The sequence below is a fragment of the Dama dama genome, chromosome 5, assembly GCF_033118175.1.
Source record: "Dama dama isolate Ldn47 chromosome 5, ASM3311817v1, whole genome shotgun sequence".
In the NCBI taxonomy this organism is placed as follows: Eukaryota; Metazoa; Chordata; class Mammalia; order Artiodactyla; family Cervidae; genus Dama; species Dama dama.
This window is the reverse complement of record NC_083685.1, coordinates 14,872,736-14,891,797: the sequence shown is the minus strand read 5'-3', so window position 1 is coordinate 14,891,797 and position 19,062 is coordinate 14,872,736. Positions and strand designations below refer to the sequence as shown.

At 43.9% G+C, this 19,062-nt stretch overlaps 1 protein-coding gene across 2 annotated transcripts in view; it reads right to left on the bottom strand.

The window, feature by feature from the left end:
- FBXW8 (F-box and WD repeat domain containing 8) overlaps positions 1 to 19,062 on the bottom strand; it is a 110,230-nt gene that overhangs the window by 65,828 nt on the left and 25,340 nt on the right. For both annotated transcript variants that reach the window (XM_061141864.1, XM_061141865.1), the window contains exons 3-4: positions 13,876 to 14,040; positions 10,040 to 10,128 (exon numbers count right to left, since the gene is read on the bottom strand). In XM_061141864.1, the coding sequence (XP_060997847.1) occupies positions 10,040 to 10,128; positions 13,876 to 14,040 (254 nt within the window). The remainder of the gene's footprint in view (positions 1 to 10,039; positions 10,129 to 13,875; positions 14,041 to 19,062) is intronic.

The following is a 19,062-nucleotide window of genomic DNA, read 5'->3' as shown; positions in this document are numbered from 1 at the left end:
ATCTTCCCGGACAGCAGCGTGGACCCTCCTCTGGTGGCAGCTGTGTGTGCAGGCATCTGACTGTTCATCTCCCCTATGAACCCATGAGCTTCTAAGGTCAGGGGCTCGGTCCTGCTCCCCGCTGTTGATCCAGTGATCAGAACAGCTGAACTAAAATAGCGCTTGACACTAGGGAGCTCTTTGTAAATCCTGAGACCTTACCACCACAATGAATGAAGCTTTAACTGTCAGCCAGGCCCTGAGAACCCTCCACTACCTTGCCTCACTCCTCTCCCAGACTCGTTTTCTCCTCTTCCTTAGCAGGAGCCGGTCTGTAGCCAGGACGGTCGGTCACTGCCTTCCACAGTACGGGTGCCTCTGCACCTCGGCTCCCAATTACCCACCTTTCTGGAGCCCCTTCCCTCCTCATGACCCAGCCAGGTGGGCCAACCTTGGCTACATATCAGAATCCCCTGGGATGCATTTAAACTCCCAATACCAAGGGTGCACCAGATCAATGACATTTCATCCTCTGGGGGCGGGACCCAACGAGCTACCCAGACGGAGAACCACCCACCTCCCTCAAGCCTGTGCTGTGCTGTGCTTAGTCGCTGTCGTGTCCGACTCTGTGACCCCATAGCTGCAGCCCGCCAGACTCCTCTGTCCATGGGATCCTCCAGGCAAGAATACTGGTGTGGGTTGCCATTTCCTTCTCCAGGGGATCTTCCCAAACCAGGGACTGAACCCAGGTCTCCTGCATTGCAAGAGGATTCTTTATCAGCTGACCTACCAGGGAAGCCCTCGCTTAAGCCTAATAATGTATAAAGGTCTAGCCCAGGCCCCCCTCCTCCATGACAGCTCTCTGCCTCCACTACTGTGCCCCTGAATCTGAAGAAATGGTGTTCACTGCTACGTCCCATGTCTCCTCAACGTGACCGTGAAGGCCTTACCACACGCCACAGCCTCCATCACAGCGCCTTACACACAGCTGAGAGAAGGGGTCCCCGGGGAACAGCCCGACTGGTCTGAGTGGCACCGCCTTCTCCCCGCTGTCCCACTTCCAGTGCTAATGGTCAGTGAAACACCCAGAACACACATCAAGATGCATCAGACTTCTTCCAGACTGAGTGAAACCTCTCTACAAGACACAGAATAAGTTACGTTATTTTAGTAAACATAAAACTTTCTGTAGATACCCATTCTAAGTCAACTCCATTCTTCACAGCCAAAAAGCATGATAACAACATCAATGTTTTGCTGCAAAAAGACTCACGAGGCAAATACAAAAGACTCGGTGCTCCTTTATGATGGGAACGGAGAATAAATACCCTGCTTCAGCAGGTACTACGTGATGACTCAGCAACAGGCTCTAGACTGCACCACGTGAAAGCAACCACAGCAGCGGTGCTCGGACACCATGTTCATGAACTCATGCTACAGAAGAGAACGTTTTCCTGAGGATGAAACATTGGCTGGGGCAGAGGGACCTGGACCAGACTCTCGCTGCAGTTTCAAAGTGCTTCCCAACACTGGCCAGGAGAAGCAAGGACAGAGATGGAAGGGGCGAGGGTTGATTTTTCTCCAAAGCTCCAGATGTCTTTACGGCTGCCTAATGACAATTACACTCAACCAATTAAGACACCACTATGACAGTTGCATTGTCAGGGAGCCTCTGGACCCCAATGTTGATGGTTCTCTAATTAGTGCCTGTGCAAAGTACAATGGCAACTAATGTATTAGCTGATGTAAGAACACTAACGAAACACTAAGGAAGAAAGAAGCCTTTTCCAAACAAGGAAGGTTGCCCCAGCCCACAGCACGCCTCAGTGAAGCTGTATGCTTTTCCCAGTCTTTCTCCTGCTTGGCAAAGTTGAGTTTACCTCCAAATAAACAGGTCAGAGACCACAGCTGATTTTTTTGTTGAAAGAATGGGAAGAGAGCCTCTTTCAAGCTTGGCACGCCAGAGCAATTGCCAATTTCAAATGATTTACCACCGAAGAGCTTTCATTAACTAGTACATTTCCAATAAGCGGACTACTTATTTGGACCAAGAGACCTGAAGAAAAACGGAGAAATATTGTACAGCTAAAAACCACCTTTAACCTTTTTTCCTGTCTTAAGTAGCCAAGCGGGAGAGGGGATGGTTCCATTTTGCTTCCAGGTGCCAGTGCTAATTTGCTGAAAACAATTTTTTCAAGGTTCTTCATCACAACCAGGGGCATTGTTTTCATTTAAGAATCTGGGCGTAAGGTTAAGTGACTCAGCCAAGGTCACAAGAAACATTTTAGTGGCACAGCTGGGATCAGCCTGGGTCCCCAGGCTTTTCTCTAACCGCTGCTTTAGCCAACAAGTCACTGCCTTCTCCAATGACAGTGTCTTGGAAACAAATATGGCTTTTAAGAACCATTCCCATTTGAGTGCAATATAAGGAATTTATCCTTTTCAATACTCTTGACTCAGGCTTGCAGGACACTGCCCCTGACCCTAACTCATCAGTTCTACCACTATAGCTCAACTGGAAGGCAAGAAGCCAACGATGAAAAAGCTCCATATGCTGGCAAGGGGCATGGGACTGGGCAGATGCAAAGGTGCCTCCCACACGTGGAATGGTTAAACTTCACTCTCAGGATTTCCTGGGCAGTCCAGTGGTTGAGACTAAGTTTTGCAATACATGGGGTGTGGGTTCGATTCCTGGTTGAGGGACTAAGATCCCACGTGCCTCCTCACAGTCAAAAAAAACCAAACCATAAAACAGGAGAAATACTGTTGCAGATTCAATAAAAACTTTAAAACTGGTCCACATAAAGAACAAAAAAAAAGTCTTAAAAAACTTCACCCTCTACAGGATCATGCTCAAACAGCCACCTGCAAACTAAGTCATAAGTCCCTTCTGATCAAGTACTCATGGCAGCCAAAAGGAGCCTAGTTACAGGGGCCTCAGGCCAGGAAAGCGAATGGTTTCACCTGTGTGTCAGATCCAATAAATCAGTGATAGCTTTCCTACGGCCCTGTGCTGAGAAGGATTCTGATGCTGTATTGCGCCCAGCTCACTGTAATGGACTTCCCAAGTCCATCGCTGGTGTGGGAGTGAGCAGGGGCAGCATGTGTGTAAGTCATGAGCATCCTTCCTCCACACGACACTCTGCCTGGACGACAACTTGTTGTCCCTTCCAGACTCAGTTGAGGAGTCACTTCCCAGGAGAACCCTGCCTGGCTCGGAGCCTACCCTAGTGCCTCTCCCGTGTGTCACGGCGCCGGCTCTTCCCCTATCCTGCTCTCTCTCACACTGGCCTGTAACCACCGATGACTGTATCACTTCGGCCTGTGAGCAAGGGAGCTGCACCCCTCCCCCGAGCAAGGAATGGGTCTTAGTGTTCCTCTGTGCTTAGTACATGCCCACAAATCTGACTTAAACTTAGAAGATGAAAGTGGTTTAAATACTACAACGCAATTAGGCCGAGGCCCCTACAAGTACAGTGCCCGCATTTCAAGAAATGTTTATGCCCTTAACATGCAGAGGTTTTAGGAACTAGTCACATACTCCATACTTTCTTCAGTAATACCAAAGATTACAAATCAATGAAAGCAAGAGTATTTACTGTTTTCTATGAAACACGACTGTGTTGTTATTATGCAATTAACAAAATGAACTCAATCCCACAGTGCAGTCTTTCTGTGGAAATGCACTGCTGCAAACATCAAGTGCAGCTTAAGATGCATCAATTGAGAAATAATGAACATCTTAATGGACCTTATGAGATCCATGCACTACACACTTAAAACTGTTTTCCATACATCTTGGTTAATCACAATCAATAGAGTGAGAGTCAATGATGATTATGCAGAGTTATTGTAGCTGTGGCCCTTCCCATTATTCCTTGGAGAACCCGAGATGGATAAATGCAGCCATGAGTTCACCAGTATTTATTAAGGATATTCTAGAGCTCCTTCATTAAGGATATAATAAATGTGAAGCTCTCCTCTGGTCTCTTATCAGTATCTTACCTCAGACTTATTTACCAGAAGAGCATGTATACCTCACAGCAGAAAATAAATAAATAAAAAGTATTTTTAAGAAGAGGTCCCTAACGGGTAATGATTGGATACCTTATGGGAAATAGTCCAACATCATAATAAGCAGCAGCACAAAATCTATATAACACAAGGTTGAAAGGAAAACTGTCAAGAGAAAGAGTTATTTTTTTTTTTAAAGGGGGAAAGATAAAGCAAGTCCTTAGTAAGTGTACATACAGGGTGACATTTATCTAAGGCTATTTGTATCACCAATCTGTATTTACAAGGCATCTGCTATCATCTCAAGAGCCTCAAAGTAATCCTAGGTATTATAGTATCTAGTTTTATACATTCACATGAAGTTAGCAGAATATTAGAAACACCACCTTGAGGTCTTCAGCTCCTGAACAGAAAGTGTTTTAGATTTTAGAATTCAGGGCAAATACACACTACTTCAGATCAAAGCCATATTTTGACATGGTTTGTGGTCAATACTAATTTTTAATTATTGGGAAACGTAGTGGAAAAATGGCTAAAAGCAAGACATTTCAAGATTACCTTAGACACATGCCTATGTCTGAAGTATTATTTTTCAACAGTTCTTAGCTATAAACAATAACAACATTCCAAGAAAAGTGTCAATAGGCAAAGTGAACCCAGAGATTCAAACACTCAATTTAACATATATAGATTAGAAGCTCAAAATGTTGCTTCATGTCTACAGAAGACTGGCAATCCTCTTGACTATCCAGGTCGTATGGACAGAGTTTTAGTCATAATAAAAGCCAGAACAACAGCCAGAGGTCACTTCGGCTGCTAGAGACATGTAGGCAGTTTTGCTCTTACTTGCCTCAAAGGGAATGGAGATGGGGAAAATCAATGTAGACCAAATGGGACAACAGAGAACTTCTTAGGGAAAGATGACAGCTAACACTTGGTGACATTCAATGATAGAGATTTCCCTCCAACCATACTTGGGGGTGAAGAGAAACACAGACACACAGTCACCATTCTTCTCAGTACAGACAGGAAGCGCACCCTAAAAAGGCAGATCACCATAGTAGAGAACAGAAGAGGGGTGGGGGGAGCATTTAGGAGTACTGAGAAAAACCTTGACACAAAAAGGGGACTTGACACTTTTTTAAACCGAAAGGGGGAAAATGGTCCTCTAATGTGAATAGAAAAGTGTGCTTTCCTATGCAAACTGAAACGCTTCAGACTTATGAATCTTAAGTAACAGTGAGGAGGGAGTTTATTGCAAAACACACCACGGCATACTCTTGGGCATCTGATAAAAGCTATTGGTGAGCTAATAGCTTAATGGCCGGCACAAGGCCTCCAGTGAGCCCCCTGGCTGACTTTCTCCTCCAAGTTTTACCTGAGATGCGCTCCTTCACTAGATGGCAGTAAAGCAAACATATTTCTGGCAAAGTATACCTAGCCCTGCATCTCAGGTTATAATGTGACCTTTCTGAACTCATGATGTCATCTGTTTTCAACACCCGTAACTCTCAGTATGACTGTGGAGAAAGAGGACTGTCTAGGTCTCACAACACAACATAGGACGGGGACGCTGTCACAGCCTCGTCCCTTTGGTCTTTTCCCTCAATGATAAACGTGTCATTTGAGACATTCTACAATTCTCGAGCTCTCACCATAAAAAAAGAAAAAGAAAGAAACAACCACCACGCTTCCTAACCACTTATTATCAACCAACTTTCTAGGTAACATCTCCTTCTAAGCCCAAGGACGGCACACACTAAACCTCACCGCATTTCAGGAACGCTACCAGATCACAGAGGAAATGCAGACGGGGTCAGCTCTGACAGAGAGAGAGAGGTGGCTATGTACACAGACCGGTGGCTTCTCCACACAAGTTACTCTCAGGTTAAAGAAACGGGAAATCTCAGCGAGCAAAAAACAAGTCTAAGTACAGGCTGTGTTTGAATCACGTACTTTGTCACAGTCGCAGGGACTTCCAAGAGCACAGAAAAAACTGTTTCTGATATCTTCTGGGATGCTGCACACACTGCCAGGTGGCCACACGACACCACAGAGAGGTGTGAGGGGGGACCCGAGCAGAGGTCTGTGAGCCAAAGGTGCAGCAAGGCGGCTCGGGGAGCACAGTGTGTGAGGGGCTCTTCCTTCTGTGCGTGCCTGCCCCAAAGTTTCCTGGGTGCTGGGACGGGTGTTCTTTAGGCTCTGCGGTTACACACACTCTTCACACACAGGCCCCACCATTTTAAGAGGAGCACAGTCAACAAGATCCGGCTCGTGTTATTTATGGCGCTGACTGAGAACGGGAAGGTACCCTCAGAAGAGTGGGTTTGAGCGACGGTTTAGAGACTCCAAGGCAAAAAGTTAAATGGGAAAGAACTTGAGGATTATTGAAGGCATTTTAAGATAATTTTTTTTTTCCCTTTGGCCACACCATGCAGCATGTGGGATCCTAGTTCCCTGACCAGGGGTCAAACCCAGCTTCCCTGCTGTGGAAGTGCAGAACCTTAACCATTGGACCACCAGGGAAGTCCCTAAAATAATTCCTTAATCTGAAAAAGATAAAAAATCCAGCCACCTAAATCCAGTAACATGCATTTGAAAACAGAAACATAAATGGCACACACCAAAACCTATAATGGGAGCTGTGCTAGCAAGCTGGAAATCAGGCAGCTTTCTCTTCTCCACTTTCTAATAGTTTTGCAAAGACAATGTGGTCTTACTACTGTTTTCATTTTTAACAGAAGAGAAAGGCCCATACCTGCCATAAAGGAAAACAAAATGACACTATAATAACAGACAGGCCATCCGAGCAAGGAGCCAGGGCTGGAGATGACAGTGAGGGGCCAGGCTCTCACGTGTCCCTGCAGAACCACAGCGGGGTGGGCGGGGTACGCTTGTCAACCCCACTCCCCAGACCTCGGAAGCCTCCACGACCTCATGCAGGAGGAGCATTTCAGAACAGAATCTCTAAAGTTCCTTCCAGGTTTCAAACTGTGTGATTCTAAGTTGAAAAGAACTAGGAAATCAGAACAGACAAAAGAAATCAGGAATTCCTCCAGTTTCTCACGTAACATGTAGTATACAGATCGGGGGAAGGGAATCTATTAAGTGTTAACATTCTTCAGATTAAAAAAATGTATTAGTACTACAGGGAGCTTAATGAAATATTATATAACACTTCTACTTTTAAAAGATGCTTACAAATTTACATTTGTAAATGGGAATTTACATGACTATAAAGTTTAAAAATAAAATAACAACATAAGACAAAAATGTTTCGGTGAGGCTTCAAAGCCATGTGGTTAGCTGCCCCATGAGCTGCAGACAATCGCTTCCCTGGGAGGCATGAGAAGGGGAGATGCTGGCCTGGAGGCAGGGAGAGCCAATAGGCCAGTGCGCCATGGAAGTTGTGGGCGGCAGCAAGACTTGAGCTGGGCCATAAAAAATGGAGACAGGGTTTCTTCTGGAGGCGATGAAAATGTTCAAGAATTAGATAATGGTGGACAGTTTTACAACCTTATGAATGTAGGAAAAATCACTGACTTACACAATTAAAAAGGTGAATTTTATGGTATGTAAATTGCATCTCAAGTTTAAAAAGACAAGGTCAGAGGTAACTAGGGCAGTATGGGGGGAGAAAAACCAAAGGTACCCTGGGAAGAGTAATGAGGAAAAAGGAAGGTTGGAAACAAATTTCAAAGGGTTCCAAGCATCAGGAAAAGGTAATTGAGAATTATCATCCACAAGATAGGAAGGCAAACAAACACTCATCGACAAGAGGGAAAGATCAAAAGCTTTGAGAATAATGTCTGTTTCCCCTGGTGGAAAACAAGCCTCAGGTGAGAGACTATCCATGTCCTGTTCACTTGACAGGGACTCGAGTGTCTCAGAGTTGATGAGCAAATAAGCATTTGATGGGTACCCTGGTTCTGCGTGAAAAGAAGACTAAGGCAGAACCAAGACTGGGTTAACTCTACCTTTATGTGTAACACACATCAGTCTAAGTCTAAGCAATCCAACTCCAAACCAGGAACACCTACACAGAGGACTGAAAAACTGAGAAGAAGCTGGGAAAAGATTCTGCAACAGAATCTTCAATTATATAATTAACAGGTTTAAATGCAAACATGGAACATAGGTTACCTGCAAATATATAAAACTAAGCCTCTGAACAGATTTCACTTGCATAAAAAATAGAGAAGAAGGAAGGGAAGAAGAAAAATAGGAAAAATGCAAGAGAAGTAAATGAGAAAGAAATGGTGGGGTAGCCACTGTCTCTTTAAGAAGCTCCTTGGAGATACATAACTGCAGAAAGCCTGGTGAATACAACATTGATTGAGAATGAGGTAACCGCAAACACCACTGTTCTCAAATGAAAAGGGATTCAAGATCTGACCCAGAAAACAAGCATCGTAACCACCAGATAAAATTTTAATGATAAACACAAGATGCTGTATATACAAGCAAGACTGAAGTATCTGAGGCTAGGCCATCAACGTAAGGTTCTCTTAGAAAGAGGGGCTGTGAGGAGCCTCTCTGACCCACAGATCAAGTTTCATCTTATCGATCCACAAAACTCTGCCATCGCTGTGCTTTGTGCTGGCAAAATCCGTGACACTGAGCAGGCCTCAGGGGAACGGAGAGGCAGGAAAAGAAGGACTGGGATCTGGACTCACGGCCAGGCTGCCTCTTGTAAGGTCCACGTCCAGATAAGAAATTCATAATTGGCTTTTGAGAGTCATCTTCCTTATTTCAATTCCTTTTATGACTTTCAGTTCAATCTCAGCAGTCTGTTCTCAAAGGCCTCTAACCAGAAGACCCCTGTAACTAGAATGATCCCAGTCCCTCTGGGGGTTACTAAGGAATCTCAGCATTAGCAGGTGAAGAGGACCGTACCTGGCATGAGCTCTCAGGCCCACACCTAGCTGATGGGGGCAGAAGCCTAGTGCCACACTGATAATTGGATGGACAGAATTCTAGATTTCTAGTCCATCAATTTTTGTAAAAGTTTCTAACTGTTTTATGGCACTCCCAAGAAGGGCATTAACCTCGAAATCACGGTCAGGAAAACACAAGCTAAAGGAAAGTGTTGCTCCTAAGGCATAACCTGTTTAAAGCAAAGTACCTTTACAAAGGCACTATGAAAGCAGAAAATATTAAAATAATCTGACTCTTTGAAATTTCAATTCAAACTATACTCTTCAAGCAACGCTTCTGAAGGAGTTTTCTTTAAAAGGAAAAGGCTCTCCTATGACTATGTTGTTAAGTCCAAGGTTTCTTTCTGTTTGTCCAACCAGGAGAAACCTCTTTTGGGCGGCTCACTTCAGAGTCAATCCAGTCCCAGAAGTTTAAGTGTCCTGGTCTCTACAGCATTAGGTACACAACATGAGACTCTAGTTCAAGACATACTGTTAATTCAAAAAGAAAATTACCACCTTAGTATACATTAAAGAAACACATAAAAACACCTCTCCGATAAAACATGAAGAATTCATGAAAGTGGTTTTTTGGAATAGAAGCCAAATTCACAGAAGCGAAAATTAAATTTCTCAGCAATGGAGATAGATACGTAATAAAACACCTATTTCAGGACAAGTTAACTGCAATATGAACTGTGTGGTAGGGAAGGAAGATTACCTGTGTGGCCACAGCCCTTCCTCATAACGAAGGCTTCAGAGTGAGAAATCAAGAATAGGACCTGATTCTGCCAACACTTATTATTCTTGCTTGAGTTTTTTATGTCTTCATAAAGAACAAACTGTTGGCCTTAATGAAAATCTAACATAATAACATGCCACAAGAGTCATTTAAAAGCTCAAAAGATATGAGACAAATGGATTACAGAGCCGCCCCACCCCACTTGCTTCAGAACCCTCGACTACTGGAGGACGCAGTCAGGGGCTCTGTCTTGTCTCCACGCGGGCTGTGAGTGGGAAGGCACGCGCTCCCAGAGGTAGAATACGGTGGCTGAGACGCAGAGGGTGGTCTGTGAGAAGTGAAAGACTTCAGGATGAAGAGTATTAAATGGAAAACTGTTTTCGCTTACCCAGCAATGACAACGCCATCGTGAGAGTGCACATCACATAAAACTGCGTCGGGAATGTGTTCCAGCTCACTCACCGCGCCTTTGCGATTCTGCGTGAGAAAAGGGGTGCGGTTTATACTGCTCTCAGGATGGCAGGGAGACAACGCATTTCGCTCTCACCTATATTCCAGGGTGGGTTATCTACAGCAGGGACTGTGTCCACAGTTAAGAGACTCAAAAGGACACAGACGACAACCAGTATGTTAAGCTCCTAGCATTTATGAGCCGCACACACTGAATGCAGCCGGACTGTGAGACACTGACCCCCCGCCCCTGCCCGGGGATTACAGGAGCAAACGACTTCCCTCTACAGAGGCTGCCGGTGAAGAAGTGCGTAAAGTGTATGTAAAAAGTTTAGTTTGATGGAGAGGACGTGGTTAATGCTATTTTACCTGGTAACAGCTCTTGTAAGTGCTCTCAGAATAAAATTAAAACATATATACAACAAAATAAAAATCAGGTTGGGGGGGGAAGGAGAGAAGAGATTATTTCTGATTGAGAGGTCAGAGGTTCATGGAAATGGTATATAAAGGAAACCCTAAAACCCATAACACAGTAGCTCCTGATGTAGGTGAAGAGAGGCAAGAGGAAGATGTATTTTCCAGTATATGCCCTTTGATGACTTTTGATTGTATCATGATTATTTATTGATTCAAAATATACACAAATAATTATTTTTAAAATAAAGGGAATCTGGAGGTATAGAAAGTATTTACATGTGGGATGTTGGGAAGGGTGGGACAGTTAAGCCAAAAAGCAAGCATGCATAAAGGTATTCAAGAATATCAAGCCATCAAAAAATATAAATACATAACTGAATCACTTTGCTATATACCTGAAACACAATATTGTAAGTCAACAATACTAAAATTAAAAAAAAAAGAATACCAAGCCATCCATAACTTCACCTTTGCTGTACCAGCATAAGGATCAGAAATAGTGTAAGTGCCAAGGACAGTTCTTTGCACACAAGTTTCCAACAGATGGTAGCTACTATTACTATCCATATTATTATTAGGAGACAGATGATGACATCCATTCCATTAAAACCGACATTTATTAAGCAGCTGAGCTCCAGACGCTGTGCGAGATGACCCGCTCGGGGATTGCACTGAACTCGAGACCTAGGTCCAGGCTGAGGGACTCCACTGGACACGTCCGGGAGGGGCTGTCCTGCTGGTGGAGACACGGGAGGGGCTGCAGAGCCATCCATGCAGGCGCCACGGACAAAGTGACAAGAACAGCAAGCGAGAGACCAGGCAGTGAAAGCCAAGGAGAGGGTCTGTGCCCTCATGGCCTCCATGAAGTTCTGTCACGTGGCTTCCTCTTCGTCCTGGGCTCCAGCCCCACAATGGTATTTTGGATGAAGAGACCCTAGCAGCCACTGTGAAACAAGTGTGTGCAAACATCAGGGAAAGGAACACCATTTCACCCTTGCTCTGAAGTCCAGGTCAGTTTGTACAGTTCACCCTCTGTGAAGTACTGAGAACCCTGGGGTCCCTTCTGAGCTTCCCCAGACACTGACCTAGGAGATGTCAAACCAGATCACCTTCCCGACCCATCCAGAGGATGACCAAGAATAGCACCAAATCACAGCGTCCGTGTGCCAAAGTCAAGGCTAACTGAGCCACAGACACGGGCCACGTCCTGTGGGAGGAGCGTCAGGGACCATTAGACAGTCCTCTTTACTGCAGCCTGGAGAGCGCAGCTACTCTCAGCTCCACATTAGAGATGGGAAAGCAAAGGCACCCACAGGGAAGGCATCCTGCTCTCTGCTACCTTTCATGTTTTCATAAGGATTCCTTTCATTCCAGAATCACTACTGTTAATGCAAGAGACATCACTTGACCTCTGTAGTCCTTATAGGTAACAGTGCAGGATGCGGGCCCAAGATGCTCCAAAGAGAAGCCTCCCTCCAGTCTGACTCCAGTTCATTCAAGCAACAACCTCTTATTGAGCACTTACCAAACACATGGCTTTGTGCTTGTTAGAGAAAAACAATAAACAGATGTTCAGTTAAACTGTATGCAATCTGTACACAGGCATTAAGTTCCAGATGCTGTGAGGCAGGTCGTTATACACCTTCACTTCTGCCCCCTCCAGCCTGGATGAGGAGGGCATACCTGCTTCCCTCCCTCATTGTCTCTGGTGCATGTAGGTGTGTGTGCTCAGCTGTGTCCGACTCTTTTGCGACCCCATGGACTGTAGCCCACCAGGCTCCTCTATCCATGGAATTCTCCAGACAAGAAGACTGGAGGGGGTTGTCATTTCCTTCTCCAGGGGATCTTTCCAACCCAGGAATTGAATCTGTGTCTGTTGCATCTCCTGCACTGGCAGGTGGAGTCTGCCAGGTTACCAACTGCACCTGGTGAGTGCCCATTGTCTCTGGAGCAAACAAAGAACTCAGCTGCTGTGTTCTCCCTTAGGATCTGACATTTATGAACTTGAGCCATGGTACCTGGAGTATCTCCAGCTCTTGTGCTCACAACTCTCAAAAGCATCCCTCCTTCCGGGACAGAACACACTCCTCTCAAGCGTTCCTTAAATTATGGCCCCTCCTGCCAGGGTTAGACCCTTGGCTTTCCTATCTCCAGCCTGTCTCAGCAGGTTTGCTCTCACTTATGTCCTTCACACAGACCGAACGAAGCAAAAGGGGAAGAGGAGGCCTCCACCTGGTCTGGATGCATATGGCGGGGCAGCGGGACTTTTATTTAGTGGCGGTGTCTTTGTGGTCTAAGGACAGCTGTGCTAATTCTCTTTGGAAGGGTGGCTCTCAACCAGGGGTGATGCTGGGGGAAGGAAGGGAATGGTTTCTGGCCTGTACTGGGGAGAAGCTGGAGATGCCGCAGAAGCAGAAGATCCTGCAATGCCCAGGACAGCCCTCACTAAAAAGGATCTGGCCCCAGATGGTGCCAGTGCCGGGGCCGAGAAGCGCCAAGTTAAAGGAACACTGCTCTTATTTACTTTGCTAGGAACTGTGACACTGCCCAGATCTAGAATACGGTGACTAATCAGGTTGTGAGGTGACTGGGGACAGACGTGCACATAGGCAGTATGTCACCATCAGTAATGAGCAAAAGCTTGTTCATCTCAAAGTCTATCAGGACTGACTTTTACAGGAGGGGAACAGAGAATCCAGTTCTGTCCCTTCCCTCCACCTGAACACCCAGCCCCCAAGTGGGAAGAAACGGCCACCAGGCCAGCGTCTCCTCGTGCCTCGGACAGCTCCATGTAAACACTGCTCCTGACATGATTTCTACAGAAACACTTCACTGGGCAAATGCGCAGCTGTGATCTAATATTTCTGTAGAGATTTTGAAGTGATAAACGTTATGGAAGCAAGCCAATAGGTTATGTGAGGGAAGGGAAGACAGTACTTAGAGACGCTTAGTAATCTCCCTCTCACATTGACTGGAAAGAGCACTTTCAGCCCCTCTTTTGTATTCAGGTGATGCTTTGTTGGTCCATCCAGGGAAGAGGGAACAGTGAAAGGGGGCTGCATGGAACACCACTCCAAACACCCCAACCATCAGAGGGAGGTTTCTAGCACCTCAGGCTCACCTCCTCTCCTGGAGGACAAAGGATGCTCCCAAAATAGGTGGCTGGAAATGAGGGCAGATACTCTAACGGTCAACAAGTCACTGTCAGCTGCAGGGACACTCACCACACCCTTCTCTCTGCTTTCAGCAGTGAACCTCAGGCTGAAACTGGAGGGACTCAGGGTTTAATCCCGGGCTTGGATTCCTGGGTCCCTGGAGGCAATTCCCCTGCAGGTAATGGTACTGGCCACTGCCTACCTTCCAGTTGGTTCTCAACATGTGCTCCTTGGCTCGGCACTCTTGGAAGATGAGCTTCCAGCAAGAATAATCGGAGATGCTGCTCTCGGGGAGGTGGCCTTCCTGCTGGCACAGCCTGTACCATAGCACCTCGTCCTCCGCAATCACCTTCCACGTCTTGCTCACCTACAACAGCCCAAGTGACACAAACATCAAGTTCTGCAATTAGAGACATCCCTTGTCATCCAAAAATCAATCAACACCTTTCTTTATCACTGCCCTGGGTTTATGGCAGTATAAAATGTCTCATTAACAAAATCCTCCGAGGCGAAAAAAATATAAGCAAATGTTTCCAGTTTTATCTTTAAAGATTTCAAAATTGCTGTACTACCAACCTAATGCCACATTTTAGACTATTTGGTTAAATTATTTTATACATACACATGTAAATACAAGATACAAAGAGAAAAATACACAAGCATGTAAAAGACAAAAAATATACACTAACATGTTAACAGATACAAAATCACACACAGCTTTTCAGAACAGAATCTCTGCTTTTTACTAATAGGTACTTGTATTTCCATCTTATAGAGCTAGACACTGATGACCTCTGAAATAAAAAGCTGTGATAAAATCAATATCCATAACCCAAACTTCTGGTCATGTGAGAAATTCAAATTCATTTTATGTGTGAAAACTCAGATTTTAAGTGTGTAAATAAAAAATATTCAACAGAAAGGGCAAGCTATTAACTAGGATGACAAGATTCGATAGAGAGAAATGAACACTATATCTGGACTGGATTTCAAATCCCAACAGTATCCAGAGGAAAGGGCCGTTTTAGCCGTTAAGAGCTTTGTCTTCCAAACTTAAATTGGGGAAATGATGGATTTTCTTCATCATGAGATTTACTGTACCAAGTTGGGCAGATTGTAAAGGATGGACTCTGCTGGTGAAATGAGACACTGACGCAGCAGATCCACATGATCTGAGGTCTGCTCAGATTCTGCTTGCTGCCCACCCAAAGGCTGAGCCTCACTTCTAATAAAGTCATGACCAGTGGTTCTCAGTAACCTGCGCTCCCTAACACTCCCTTGGGGCTACTCCAAGACATCAAATACTCAGATAAGAAAGAACATGAGACACAGTGAGAAAGAACACACAGCATGTGCCCGGCAGACTCTTCTTTACACAAGGGTGCCTCACTTGATGAAGTGCTGCTAGGGAGTTAACTTTCTAACTACAGAGTGAAGATCGCTGAAAATCTGCTCCTCCAAATAAGCAACAAGAATACTGCCAAAAATTGTCAAAAATCAACTTTTTCAGAGCTCCAGAAATTAACTAAAAGCTTATAATATTCCGAGGAGCATTTATTCAAGGAAAACGGCTGAATCTTAGTAAGAATAGCAACCTTTGTGTTGTTTTCACTTGCATTAATCCGATCCTTGTCCTCCAGCTCCATGGTAGCCTTGAAAACCAACAGCCTCCAACTACAGTAGCTATAAAAACCAGAGGTCTAGCAACTCCCAGAGAGGCCAAATGGGTTTACAGCTCTCCAAAAGTACCATCCTCAGAAAACTGTCACTCTTTGGCCTGTCTGGCAGCTTGCTAGAAAGCTCTGTTCTGAAGGCTTGTCTTCATCTGATCTGACTGAGATCTAACTCTGCCCTATATCCAGGGCATTTGTCAGAAAAAATAAGGGACTACTGTTTAACAGTGCAGCTGCCTGACACGGCACTACCAACTAGGGCTAAAAGGAGGCTGATCGAGAGACTTAAAAGGAAAACCTGGGGAGTGGAACACCCCATTATAAATATGTTCAAAATACTAAAGGAAAGCATGTCTAAATAAACAAACATATATGCACAATGTCTCAGAAAGTACAGAATATTGATAAAGAGATAGAAATTTTTTTTTAAAGAACCAAATAGAAGTTTTATAGTTGAAAAGTATAATAACTGAAACAAACAAAAAAAAAAATCACTAAAGGGGCTTAACAATAGATTTGAGCTAGAAGAAGAATCGGAAAATTTAAGGTCAATTAAGATTTTCATACTGAGAAAGAAAAAGAACAAAAAATTAACAAAATTAACAGAGCCTCAGAGAACTATGAGACACCATCTGAGTGGACCAATATAGGCATTATAGGAGTCCCATATAGGGAAGGAAAGAGAAAAAGGAGTAGAAAGGATACCTGAAGAAATTAAGGCCAAAAATTCCCCCAAATTTGAGGGAAAACATTCATCTGCATAGCCAAGAAGCTCAGCAAACACCATGAAGAATAAACTCAAAGAGACTCACACCTAGACACAGTTAAACTGTTGAAAGCTGGAGACATAATCTTGAAAGGATCTACAAAAAAAAGACTCATTCATAAAGTACTCTATACTTCTCCTCAGAAATCATGGAACTCAGAAAGCAGTGGCATACAGCATATTCAAACTGCTGAAAAGAGACTGCCAATCAACAAATCTATATCCAGCAAAACGATCCTTCAAAAATAAAAGGAGAAACTAAGATATTCCCAGATAAACAGAAAATAAGAGAATTCATCTGGAGTAGATTTGCCCTACAAGAAATACTAAATACCATATTTTGACTGCCTAAAGGCAGGCATTTAGGCTGAACTGAAAGGAAATATACTTTATTTTCCAAGTAAACATCACCATAAAGGTAAATATAAAAGACAGTATAAATGTACTTTTACTTGCATCCCTTTCCTTCCATCTGATTAGAAAGACACAGCCTAAAACTGCTGATGGGCTTATAAAGATAGAATTTGTACACAATAATAGCACAAAGAAAGGAGAGGGAACACAGTTATTCTGGAGCACTTTGGTTGTACTATCGGAATTAAGTTGGTATTAGTCAAAACTAGATTATTTTATGAGGCTCACTGTAACCCCTAGGGCAACCATTAAGAAAATAACTCCAAAATATGGCTTGTACAAGAAACAAGAGAATTAGAATGGTATGCTAGAAAAACATCTAACACAAAAGAAGATAATAGTATCTGAAAAGAGGAACAAAAAAGACATACTAAGAGTTCCTTAAGTGACTGAGGGCAGCCATCACGTTTCCCCTTAGTCATTTCTTCACTGGTCTAAAACTACTACACATTTCCTTCAACTAATTGTCACAGAACTAGCTCCCATATTCATTACCTCTGAAACGTACTCTCATGTTTATGCATCTGCATTGTCCCTCTTCAAATGTGGTACTTGCGACTAAACAATACCCCAGATACACAACTTTCAAGTGCCATGAACAGAAGGATTTTATCAGATGCTAATTCGCTACTTCACTTAAAGATACAATGCAGAACCCATAGTTCAGAGCTTCTGGAGTCCATTTATTTTAATAAATATTTAAGGCAGACAAAGTTATATATTAAAAACACCCATGGACACACCACTCTGCTTAACAAATATTACCAATAAGCTTAAAACTCCTATGTATCTCTCCGAGTCCACATCCTTTTCTCCCCAACAGTAACCTCAATTTGGTATTTATCAATCTTCAGTCTTCTTAAACACCAACTGTAATTAAAGAAAAAAAAAAAGCCCCCATTTCTTACTCTCACACTATCATGTTTTAAATTCTTAGCTTTCTAAACTTTCTATTCATTTTAAAACTCAGCTCATCACACATACCCAGTCCCAGCATTTTATTTCATCTTTGTGTTTTAATTCTTTCATCCATTATATGTATGATACTTTCCCTTTACATAAGTCATCTGCAAAATGTAGTCTATGGGCCTTCATGTCTTAATTATTTTAAAAAAACTAACCAGAATGGGGCTGAGGACAGAGCCCGTGGCAAAGCACTAGAGCCCTCCTCCCTGGCTGACAGGGATCCATTAAGCAGCCCACCCTGGGCATGGCCACAGCATCTGCTACAAATCCACGTAACCACACTGTCATCCCACACCTCTCCATCTCAGCCATAAGGGTATCGGGGAAACAAACCCTCATCTGATCACAAGTGGTCAGGCAATAAAGAATAGAATAATGACTCAATAACACTGGAGTCCCAGTTCTGACTAGCAAGAACACCATGGTTTTATTTTTGGCACGTCTGGTCCACAGCTGAGCCTGTCTATGACACTGGGTGGTGTCTGTCCATCTGTCTGTGCCAAAGGGAGTCTCAGCACTAGTCAATCAGGCACAACAGACAGGGACAGACCAACATCCGCTGTAATGAAGGTAGGCAACAACTCTAATAGCTCCAGAGCACAGTATTTCTCCCATAGGCTCCTGGAATTCAGGGTTAAATAAAGTATAAGATAAGGGTGAACACACAGACACCCTCATGGTTTCTCAAAGGCACAGAGAGCTAACTAAACTGAACACAGAGCAGTTTACTCTGATATGTGGGATACATCAGCCCTTTTTCTTGTAAAAATTATAAAATGTAAAACCTTGTAGAAATTATGAAATGTAACTACCAGATGAGAGACTCACAGTAACTAAGTCATTATTTCACTACATGCTACACAGCACTTGCCAAAGCATATTCAGTAGACTAGCAGCTCTCTAACTTTAGGAAAGGATTCTCAGGACTTCCCTGAGGTCCAGTAGTTAAAAATCTGCCTTGCAATGCAGAGGACATGGGTTCAATCCCTGGTCAGGAAATTAAGATCCCACACGCCAAGGGGCAACTAAGGCTCAAGCTGCAGCTAGAGAAGCCCATATTCCACAACCAGAGAAAAGTCCATGTGACCCAGCACAGCTAGATTAGACAAATAAATAAAAATCAAAAGGATTCCACAGTCACACAAGTTTGGAGAACACTGGTTTAAACAAAACTAAGCAAGACTCTTCACTGTGGGAACTTCTCAGAGCTTTTACTACATTGACATGTGCTGCCTATCTCTAAGGAGGAGATATAAGAAGCTGTGTTTCTCAAACATATCTGGCTCCTGAATTTTCCTAACAAGGAGTGTCTCGAAAGCCTAGTGCCCTCCAGAAGGCACCTTAGAGAATGCTGATATGCGTTATCAGTCAATAGATTAAAACACATGCTGGGCACTCACCACACAACAGGCACTAAGGCCAGCAATTCTCATCCACTTTCCATCTTAACCTGCCTAACTGACACCTTTTGCAGGTAGGTAACACCCCACAGAGGTGCCCAGATTGGGGCCCACCTCCCCATGGCTGGGGAAGCTAGAAAGAAAAGTTCCAGTCTCCGCCTTCAGAGTTA